The sequence below is a fragment of the Gopherus evgoodei genome, chromosome 4 (assembly GCF_007399415.2).
Source record: "Gopherus evgoodei ecotype Sinaloan lineage chromosome 4, rGopEvg1_v1.p, whole genome shotgun sequence".
In the NCBI taxonomy this organism is placed as follows: Eukaryota; Metazoa; Chordata; order Testudines; family Testudinidae; genus Gopherus; species Gopherus evgoodei.
In genome coordinates, this window is record NC_044325.1 from 148,843,572 (window position 1) to 148,855,181 (window position 11,610).

The 11,610-nt window shown below is 50.8% G+C and overlaps 1 protein-coding gene across 1 annotated transcript in view; it reads right to left on the minus strand.

The window, feature by feature from the left end:
* SYT6 (synaptotagmin 6) overlaps window positions 1–10,617 on the minus strand; it is an 83,014-nt gene extending 72,397 nt beyond the window's left edge. The window contains exons 1-2 of the mRNA XM_030561773.1: window positions 10,533–10,617; window positions 10,013–10,204 (exon numbers count right to left, since the gene is read on the minus strand). Of these exons, the coding sequence (XP_030417633.1) occupies window positions 10,013–10,204; window positions 10,533–10,587 (247 nt within the window). The 5' untranslated portion in view covers window positions 10,588–10,617. The remainder of the gene's footprint in view (window positions 1–10,012; window positions 10,205–10,532) is intronic.
* Between the last annotated feature and the right edge of the window lie 993 nt (window positions 10,618–11,610).

Sequence of the window (11,610 nt, forward strand, 5' to 3'; positions counted from 1 at the left end):
TCTAAGCAGTGGCCCAGAACCTGGGCACTTGGATCTACCCCACAACTCCAGGGCATTTGTCTTTGGCCACTGCTGGGGGTGTCTGTGTGATCAATCACTGGATTTCACTTTGCACTTTTGACTCTATACTGATTCCTGTGCTCTTCTCCCCCAAGGGCTTCTGCTCATTTTACAGAAGGAATTTTTTGTCTTCAGGCAATAAAGCCAGTGGAACCTCCAGAGTGTCAGCCACCAAGCAAAAAGACCCAAGTCAGCACCCACCAACTTCACAGACTGGGAAATTTCAAACACATTGGTCAGACTACTAGCTGAATTCTGCTCTTCCCTCAGGTCAGACCTGCTGCCTCCAGGCACCGGACAGGAGAGATACACTAAAGGAAGGAGTTGGGGTTTCTTTTGGAGAGAGCTCACTGTGATTCTCCCCTCTGAGTACCAGAGCCCTGGCCCTTGAGAAATGCTGACAGAGAAGTAGAGTTGTTGTTATTATTTGTGTTACTGTGGTGTCCTGGAGCCCAGCTATGGAGCAGGCCCCAGTTGTGCTCAGTGCTATACAAACACTGAACAAAACAATCTAAGTATCAAACAAGCCACAGCCTGATGGGGGAGCACAACGGATCAGGGACACAGTATTAGTCAGCATGACAGGCAGTGGTATCAATGCTTCACTCCAAAGAGAGTTTTAAGGGGTGCTTTGAAGGAATTCCTTAGTTTTGCTGGTGTTTATGGGAGCCGGTGGGGGACAGCATGAGAGAAAGCACAAAGGTGCTTACTTGAATGTTATTGAACAGGTGGGTGACGGAGGCTGCCAACATGGTAGGAGGTGGCAGCCCAGGTCTGGAGAGATCAGTAGGGTGGGAATAGGCAGTGAAAAGCCTCGCAAGGGAAGACAGCAGCGATGTGACAGAGAAGGAGGAGCCAGTGGACGGATAACAAGAGAAGGGTGATGTGGCCAAAGTGACAGGCTAGGAAAATGGCCTTTGCAGCAGCATTCTGATGGTTAGGAAAGGTGTCAGGGCACATTTGTCAAGGCCAGAGAAGAGGATGTTGTAGTACTCAAGATGATGACAAGACTTCTGGCTAGGAGGGTGGATAGGAAAGGCTGTGTCTATGCAGGAAGAATCAGCAAGATTTAGACATAACCTGGAGGTGAGGATCCAGAGAGATCTGAGTGGAAGATGCTGCCCAGGTTACAGGCCTGAACACCAGGCAGGATGGTGGTATTGTCCACAGTGACTAAGAGACAGACAGATATAACAACTGGGGTTTTACAACCTGAGTCTGTGCCACTAAGGCGCAGCACCTCAGGGCACTGCAGAGCTCCTGAAAGATGCTAAACTGCAGGTGTGCAGCACCACACAGGATCAGGCCCACTATGCTGTAGTTGCGACAATGCAGTTCATTGTCGCAATTACAGCATCATGCGATGCGTCTAGGTTGCAAAAAGAGATGTAGTAATAAACCATAAATCAATAAAAACTTATTGTCAGCACAGAATCTACCTTTCAGTCCAAGAGCAGCTTGCTCAGCTGCTGAGAGCAATGAGAGGGCAAGGAACCCTGATTTCCCACAGACCAATTCTGGAGCACTGCTCAGACTGCATTGTGGCAGGGCCATTTCTGCACACACTAACCCCCCAGGAGGGGCTCGTTAGCTGCCTCGGGGCAGGTACGCAATCTACATTCAGCAGCTGGTATTCTAACCAACCAGTGTCCCCAGGTTGCTGTGGGAGCTGCTGCACCAAATGCATCAGACACCAGCGCACAGCTGCTTTTACTGGCAAGAAAGCAGGCGACTGAGCGATCCTAGATGTCTGGGGTGGGTGGCACTGGTGTGGCACAGGCAGGTCTTTTCAGCTCTGGTTGTGACACTGTGAAAGGCAAACAGAGGGTGTAGCTTACAGAGGGGGATTTCAATTTAATGTAACAGCACCCAACACTGCCTGCTCTTGACACAAGCCAACACACCTCAAACATGTCATGGGATCAGGCTACACAATGGAGCCACAGCATCACGAACTACATGCGCCCCCACGCATACCCCCGTCCCCAGTAGTGGGACCCCAGGGGGCTCACAGCATGCCCTCTAGGTAAAAAACCTGGGGCCCAGTCCCAGCTGCATTTCTCCAGTCTAATGCCAGCAGAGCTCTGTCACTCCCTGGGGTGAATGGCATGAAAGCAGCATAAAGCTGGAGGGACAGCGTAGAGAGGCTAGCCGGCCCCTGGGCTCTGTCACACAAAGCATGAGAGGGCACCTAAAGGCCAAGCAAACCAAGGGTGCATGTCCTCTGCAGACAAACCCTGGCAGAGCAGTTCCCGGAGGAGGCTTGGGGGGGGGAAGGCAAGTGCCCCCCTGGGTGAAATGTACCCCCAGTCTCACACGCTCATGTCTGGCTGCAGTTCAGCTGGCCATTGACAGGCTTTGTGGAGAGCTACGTGGCCTGCCTGCTGCATGGCACATCTGCTCTCCTGTGATGGGCTTTGCATGTGTGGTGAGCGGCATGTCACACTTCACACCAGCCATGTCACGGGGAATCTGACTAGAAGCACGTTGGAGCCGCTGATGGGAACAGCCTGAGTGTGAGATACTGTATTGACACAGGTGCCCACAGAACAGCCTCCAAATCCGCCTCACCCCAGGGCCATCCTGCTTGTGCGCATGGCCCCCTGCAGGAGGGCACTTCAGGGAGCAATGTCACAGTGGGAGTGAGTGCTGATTGGTCAGAGCTCACGACACTGCGAGACACCAGCCCAAAGGAAGGCGGGGCATTGTGCTTCTACAATATAAGGCACCCCCGCCTGCAGCAAAGAGCCCCTAGAACCTCCCTTTCTCTCAGCTGGACAGTCCATTTCGCTGCGGCACAGAAGAAGCGGGCTAGGAATGAGACACCCTTCCCCATGGAAAGCTGCACTCCAAGGCAGGTATGAGGAAGCTTTAGCCTACAGCCACTCACCTGATGAGAAATGCACCCCGGGCTTAGCTCTCCTGCCTTCTTACTGGCAGGGAACTTCCAGCCAGCTCTGGAGAAGCACGACTCCTAGACACGACTAATACAAACAAACAATAATAATAAAGGGCACTTCAGGCATCAGTATGGCAGAACCTGGAGAGTTGATGTCTTAGCTGACAGACCTATTATGGCTTCCCAGATCCCCAGCTCAGCCAGTGTGACGATGGGCAGAAGTAAAACCCCGCCACACTGCATTTGCTCTTCTGTTTCTATTAAACATTGTCACTTCCAGTCTTGTGGAGAGGGCACAATTCTCAGGACGCTTTTCAGTATGGGGACTCTCTCTCACTGCACGCCTGTCCAGCACTCAGCACAACGGGCATCAATCCTGACTCCAGAGCCACACAAACAAACAACAATCGATATTCTGCACTTCTCTGGGGCCTGTTCCCCAGTATCAAAAAGTGCTCTGCTAACTTTGAGCCTCACACTGCCACAGTGAGATAGGTAACCCATCTATCCATCAGCTAAGGTGCCTATTACTGCAGTATCCAAGTGTCATGATAAAGATGAACTGATATTTCAGAGTTCACTTCTGCCAGCATTAAATGCAGCTACCCCTGGGGTGGAGCAAAATAAGCTGTTTAACAGCTCACAGCACCACTGCACAACAGCTTCAGACTTGAAGGGAAGCAGGATTTCCAGATGGAGCTGCAGGGGGGATTTGAGGCAGGCAAAGCAAAGTGATGCTCTCCCCTGCTAAATTCCCATTCAGTTCCCTGATTTTTCTAGCTGACTTCATGATCTGTTTGCAGTATTAACCAGCCTGAGCCTGCAGCACGTCTTTGCTGTGTAAACAACACTGCAGAATAGACTGGGAACACGCTGCAGCAGCATTTACCTGTGCACTTTGGCTAGGGGAGAAATAGCTGATATATAACCCTAAGTGCATACAATGGAACAACGTCTGCTTTTATATACTGTAGCACCTTTTGCACACCCCCCAAAGCACTTTAGCAAAGGATACCTGCATAAAAACCTGCTCAGCTTATCCTCGATTTTATTCCAGCTCATGAGCTGTTTGGCAAAGGTTTATGCCTTCACAGTTTTAGACACTGACCAGGGCAACCAGCGGCCGTTGAACAGGGTTAGTATAGGCTGGCCATTTGCTGTGTAACTGCAGTTTTGTCCAGCACACACTGCTCTCCATTGGCTTATGAAAGCCCATCCCAAAATCCACTGTTTCCTACAGGTCTGGTGACAAACAGGAGCAACTATGCAGAACAGCCATGCCTCCTAGCCTTCTAGCGTTAGTTTAGTTTTCTTTCTCGAGTCTACGCAAAAGGTGCAGACTGCAGTTAAACATCGGTGATGGGCACTCAGCAAATCAAAGTCTGATAGATAAACAGATCCATAAACTGCACACACTGCTTGATTTATTCCCTGGTTAACAGATTGACCCAAACTATCACACTCTGATAGAGAAATGGCTCCAGAGACGTTGTGATTAGAGAAAGAGTCAGTCTTGCCTCGGTGGCAACAGGTAATGCAAAAGAAAAGTCCTACAGCTGCTGCCTTTCCTTTACTGCATCAACCGTTATAATTATACTCAAGGCTTTATCGTCTTTACCATACAAACTGCAGGTTTTTGCTTGGGGCTTGGATCTGACTCTTCACACAAGATTGTCTGGCTCAGTCTGTTTGGTGCTGGATGACCCTATGTAGTGCTAGGGTGACCAGACATCCTGATTTTATCGGGACTGTCCCGATATTTGCTTGTTTGTCCCGCGTCCCGACCGATGTTCGGTCAGGACACTGGACAAACAAGCAATTTTGCCCTCGCTCCGGTGCACAGGTGGAGCCCAGAGGGCCTCGCGTCCCACCCCCCCATGCCCCTACTCTGCCCCCTCCTTCTCCCTTTGAATCTCTCCCCAAATCCCTGCCCTGGCCCCGCCCCATCCTCACCCCCTCACTGCCCCATTGGACCCCTCCCCAAATCCCCGTCCTGGCCCCACCTCTTCCCCAAGCACACCGCATTCCTCCTCCCTCCCAGGCTTGCGCTGATCAGCTGTATGGCAGTGCAAGCGCTGGAGAGAGGGGGTGGGAGGGGATTTGGGGAGGACAAAATTGCTTGTTCGTCCAGTGTCCTGAGCCGCGTGAAGGTGGGAGAGGCCATGGGGCTCCTGGCAGGGCCGCTGTCACGGAGTCACCGGGCGATGCTCTGGAACTGCTCCCCACCAAGCCAGTCAGGACTTTGGGGAGCCTCCTCTCCCTTGGAGCAGACTTGTTCAGGGCAAGAAGCTCACACAGCTTCACCTCCTGGGTCTCTCCTTGGAGCATTCAGCATCCTCTGCCCCTCCGTGCGCTTCCCACAGCGAGTCCACCCCAGCGGGGTCCTGGGGAAGCCACCGGGTCCTGCACCCCCACTTTGCAGTCAGACGTGACTCTTAGCCAGCCGGTAAAACAGAGGTTTATTCGATGACAGGAACAGGGTCTAAAACAGAGCTTGTAGATACAGCGAACCGGACCCCTCGGCTGGGTCCATTCTGGGGGGGCAGTGAGCCAAACCCCCAGGTCTGCCCTCCACCCTTAACCCCAGCCAGCTCCAGACTAACAACCCCTCCCAGCCCCTCCTCTCTCCTCAGCCCCTTTCCCGGGCCAGGAGGTCACCTGATCCCTTTGTCTCCAACACCTTCAGCTGGCACCTTTGCAGGGGAGGGGCCCAGGCCATCAGTTGCTAGGAGACAGAGTGTCAGGCATTTAGGTGCACTGGCCCTTTGCTCTGCCAGATACTTAAGAACTGCCATGGGGACACTGAGGCACCAACACAGTATTCAGAGCAAACATTAGGAACATTCCCAGTTCGTCACAGCCGCCAGTGCCGCGTCCAGACCCCACACCTGAGGGGCAGAGCTGCCGCCCACCGGCCCCCTCCTCTAGGGTGGCTGGCAGCCCCCGTTCCTTGAGGGCTCCCGTGTCCCCCGGCCCCTTTGCCCAGCTGTTGCGCGTACCATGTGCCCTGCCCTGAACCCCCCGGGGCCGCAGCGCAGGGACGGGCCACGGGTGGGTTGGCGCTACAGGCCGTTCTTGTACCTGGGGACAGACTCGTCCCACGCGCAGGGCAACTCGGTGGGGTCACAGTGGCTGCAGGGTGAGCATGCCCCAGCCGCTCACTTCCTAATCCCAGGTGCTCTGTGCTGCAGGGCATAGCTGCCGCCTTCCTGAAATGCTGCTGTCTGAGTGGGCGGGATTGCACCAGCTGGGCACCTTCCCCTACAGGGGGAGGTGGAGACAAGGTGAGCTGGTGCGGAGGGGGGGGCCTTCTGGCAGCTATTTTTTTTTTGCGCTCCCCCCACATTCTGATATTTCACCTTTGTCATCTGGTCACCCTATGTGGTGCAGAATAAGCAGAACTACCATTCCCCAAGTCAGTGATGGGCTAAATATCTAAGTTCATGGGGCGTACACTGGAGAGGGGCTGTGTGTTCCAAGTGCAACACGTAAACAAGAGCATCTAGAACCCAAAAGTCCAACCAGGCATCCAGTTAGCTCAGTATCCTCCCTCCAACAGCAGCCAGCACCCCTAATGGAATAGCCTATTATGCGGCAGCATGTCCCTAACCCCTCGTCAGTTAGTGCCTCGAATCAGGAAGGTTAATATCCCCTATAAACATTTGATCCTCTCTAATGGAACTGGATTTTCTCATTACCCATATAAATGTCTAATCCATTTTTAATCTTCCCAAACCCTTGGCTTCAGTGACACCTTGCAGTGGGGAGTTCCACAGGAGAATGTTAAATATTGTGTAAAAACATACGTCATTCCAGCAAATGTTATCTTTTCACTGAGTGTTCCTTGTCCTTGCATAATGAGAGAGAGTAAACAGAAGGGCCCAGTTTACCTCCTCTACACCATTCCTTGGTGTAAACACCTCACTAATGGCCCCCCATTCATCTTCCTTCTGACCTGCACAATCTCTTCTTTCAGCATCTCCTCATACAGCACTGTCCCTGCACACAGCATTTTCATTGCCCACCTCTGGACCCTTTTGCCTTGTGCTCCATCCTCATGCAGGAGATGTGACCAGATCTGAGCCAATATTCCAGGTGGCTGCCAACACATTTGCTTAGCAAACGTCTCTAACGCAAAATGCGTAGCAGGCAACTATGACAGTTCAGAGAGGCACTGAGGCATACCACAAATAATAAATAATAGTAGTTGGGAGAAGTTTCTTATCAAAGTGAAGGCCCCAGACAGATTGCAGCTGCTTGTACTCAGTTCAATATGCAAATATGCTCGTTTACTGGGCTAGAGAAGTTCTGCAGTCAGACATTCTAGAATTAGCACTACCAGCTGAGCTGGGCACTGATCAGTGTGCTGAGTGCTGTGTAGGCATACACATGGCCCTGGCTTGCCCCACACAGGGACCAGCAAGCAGAGCAGTGGAATCAGCTATTGACATGCCCTCTGCTTATGTTTCAATCTGCTCAGCATGATCCTCTCCCATAGCCAGGTTCACATACAGGATGTAGCTCCACTCTGAGCTAGGAACACTGCAGTGATTATCCGACAGAGTTCTGAACCCTCAAAGGGTATAATGCTGCGAATGGTTAAAATGGGACAGGCCACAGCAAGGAAAAACTGCCTGCAGTTCTCCCTGTGTGTGTGTGGACCAATAGGGTTTTAAATGGCTGATGGATAAACACTAGGTAGCTATGTGCCACTGTAACATTAGTGACTAGAATTAACATACAGGTACGTAGCCCAAAACAACAGTAGGTCGACCGACAGATAGACACACACTTAATGGATAGAGACTCCAATGCAGCACGGCTGCCTTGCTTAAGATGCGCAGATAGGATCAGCCCAGTGCAGGGCACAGAGCCAGCACAAACTCTGCTCCTATGCACATGGGGAGGGTGCTGACTGCAGTAGGAAGTGGAGGAGGAGCAGCTGAGTGGAAGGTGGTGGCACCATCCTCCTGCAGCCTCTGCAGGGTTCCCTTCTTCTGTACACACCCACCCCAGCATCTCCTACTGTTGAGAGCCAATTCCGAGAGCCCTAAGCCCACTCATTGCACTGCCCTGTGGACACAGATGTGTTACCTTGCCTGGGGCAGAAGGATCCATTAGCTCTATGCTGCCCTGCTCCAGCAGGGAGATACAGGCCCTCTCTTGGCAGAGACCAGTATCAGTCCTCAGACTCTGCAGCTCAAATTGAGAAAATTAATGCTGGGCTAATCTCAAAGGATCCCAAGTGCCAAGTGGAGTTAGAGAACTGTCCACACGCTAACAGTCTCTGAACCAGGGCTCCTGGGTGTGGAAATGCTTGTGGGAATAGCATTCTCTAGGACTTCCCAGTGCCGCTCTGCTTGGAGACACCACAAGTGTCACGGGCTGGGTGAGACTCCAGGAATTCCACTTTGGCCAAAACTAGGGAAATGTTACCCTGTCCACCTCCTAACAGACTCACTTCACCCCTTCAGTGCAGGTTTAGCCTTGGGCTTGTTTTAAGCCAACAATCCCTAATACTATGCTCTACAAATACACAGAAACTCCAATAAGGAGTAGTGAAATAGAGACATCAGTTCCAACTGGCATGCTAACAGTGTAGTGCTGTGGGCAGCAGAAAGATGTAGACAGATATGATATCTGGCAGAGCTATTGCACATGGCATGCACCGTGAACCCACGCAAAGCGGGAGACAGGCGATAGCACGCGACTCTCCACTGCCATGTACGCTGGTGCCTTGCACGGGTTGTGTTGAACACAAAAGGCTCCGTTACAAAGGCTACAATGACTGCCCTGCCAGCCTGTTCTGAGCACAGCACCAGGACCAGCCTGCAAGGCTGGCAGGATTTGAGATGCTCTGGGATGCAATGGGGACCCAGGCACCACCACCATGTAACTGTTAAATAATAACAATAGTGATGCTTTTAAATAAGATGAATTGTTTAAAAGAACAAGAAACAATGTAGCAAAATACTTACCCCTCCCAGGGATCAGCCACTGGACTGAATGAATCTGGCCTAAGAGGTCTGTGAGAACTGCCTAACACAATCTGCGCAGGCTGAGTACTGGTGATGGCAGAACGTTATCTTTAAAGATGTTAAAAGACTCTCAGCAGCTGACAGATATTGCTGAATACAGATTCTGCACTTTGTGGGCAACCTGCCGCATTCCAAAAAAGGACAGTGCTAAAATATGGCATTATAACCTTAAAAGAGATTGCCTGGTTGATCTGCCCCATCTGCGGAGGTAGGGTGCAAGGATTCATTTAATCTAGAAGCCCCTGGAATAACCAGCTGATAGGCAGAGAGATGCAGGAAATTTACCTCTCTTAAAGAGTGAAATACCCCTTTGCTGCTGCAGCACCCAAACTCAGTTAGTCTCTGAAATGCCCGTGTGTCCCTCTAGTGTTAGCCGGCTGGCAAGGAAGAACTGGGGACAGATGTGAAACTACAACTGATTTGCTTTTGCTAGCAAACAGATACAGAAAAGTCTATTAAACGCCTTATTAGTTAAACAAATTGATTCAAGCCCTTTCTGTCCTTAAATGGAGATATGGACAAACACTTCAGGCTACTCTGGTCATTGAAACCACTGCTGTGTTTACTACAGGTATCTAACCTGTCAGTACAACATGGGACTTTCACAGAAACTTTAACAGACAAGACTTCTCTGCAGCAGGATTGTCCCACTGTTATTTGCATTCGTAACATCCCCTCCCTCTCAAGTCCCACTCTAGCTGTCCTTGCAGCTGCTAGCTCCAGAACTTCCAACTTGCAACAGGTTACTTGGAATTTCCAGACAAAACATGACAGCAGAACTATGGGATGGGGGTCAATGGCAACATATACACAGAGATGGAGATAAATTCTGGACAGAGACCCAGCCCCTCAGCTCCTGGCAAGGGGATTATCAGTGCTGCTAGCTACTCGTCTGTGCCAACTCCAGTTCCTTTGGAGAAGTCACCTCCTATGCCAGTCTGCCTTGGCTCTTGGTGTTCAGTAGCTCTCTTACCTACGGGAAGAGCTCTGCCCTGCAGGGCAGGGATTACTGTACCTGGCTCCGAGATACTCAGGCTCTGGTCTGAAGGCAGGAGGAGGAACCCCCTGCAGGTGTCCAAATCCAGGCTGGGCAGGCTTTTCTTCCGGCACAGGTCGGTGACAATCCGAACTGCCTTCTGACACCGGCTGTCCTCCTTGGCGGCACTCATCTCCCAAACTGCATCCTTCACTCCCCCTAGCTGACTGTCTAGGAAAACCAAACTAGGGAAAGAATGTATTTATCTCCAGAAACACACCACCACCCACTCTGCCCCCTGGTGCTCCTGTGCTGTGCCTGGCTGCTCACTGTCCCTGAGATGTCAGGGATCTGAGTCCCTCTCAGAGTTAGGACTTGACTGCCGGAGGGCAGCTTCCTGCAATCCAGCCAGTGCCTGATTGTCTGATTGCCTCTGAGATCAGATAGCTCTGTGCTGCCAAGGCGCGTGCCAGACAAGGAACCTCCTACCAAATTCAGTTTGATGCCTTCCATGTTACATTTTAAAGCTGCAGCCCAGAGCATTTTTTTAACCTCTTACTTGCTGCACTTTCTTTCTCAGCATGTGAGGAGACATTTCCCCTGCCCAGGTGCATAGCTCAAATCCAAGCCTAAGAGCTTCTGTGCAGAAAAATGAGCGTTGGAATCCTCCAGCCAGGAACAGCTTGTCACCAAAAATAGCGGAAAGCAGGGAGTGTGCTACACACTGCTTCCAATTGCAGAGAGCAATACTCAGAAAGAAACAGGTTTTATTTACTGGCTTGTGCCAGTGCTAATGTACCAGGCTATGGACAGTGATAGGGAGTGCAGCCGTTGTTATGTTGTGTAATTAGATTATTTTTTTAATGTATGATGGTGTCACTTTTGGATGCCTATTGCAGTTTAACAGATAGGTCATGCAGCATGACAGAGCTACTCTGTTTAATAGAAAACACATTTGTAAGGCATGAGCAAAGAAGCAGATCACATAATGGGGTAATTACAATTATCCTCAGTGGAATCATTTCTTGCTGCTTCTGGAGAGGAGCAGCTAGTGCAAATATAAATGAAGGTGCTGGAGAGAAAAGCAGAGTTAAGCTGGCTGCTGTGCTAAGCGTCCATCTCACAGCGGAATAGGAAGTGTGTGGGGATCCATGCCACTGTTCTTGTCCTGTCCAATAATCACTTGCTGCAGCTCTCCGAGCAACACCACAACGTAAGCTTCAGCTCAGGGCTCCGCAAATGCCCACACAAAGCGTCAAGCACCTTTGCAGCTGTGTTTCCTCACACAGAGCAAACTAAAAGACACGTTGTAGCCAACTATCCGGGCCTTCAACGCCCACTCCTGGGGGCACAGGACAAACTGTCACTGTTTTGCCAAATGGCACTGCAGATGGACCAACATGGGTTGCCTAGCATAGCTAGGGTGGAATAATTCTTAAATACTTAAACTGAAATATACCTGATTTAATCTGAAATAAGAGTGTCCACATTGGTTTGCTTCAGATTAACTAAAATCAGTTAAAAATCACACCATTAGTTAAAACAATGCAGCTTGTTGTTTAGCCAAGGCCTCAAGATCCTGTAACACATGCAACAGCCCTAGATAATAATACTTTAAACTGGCCTTCATGCTCTCA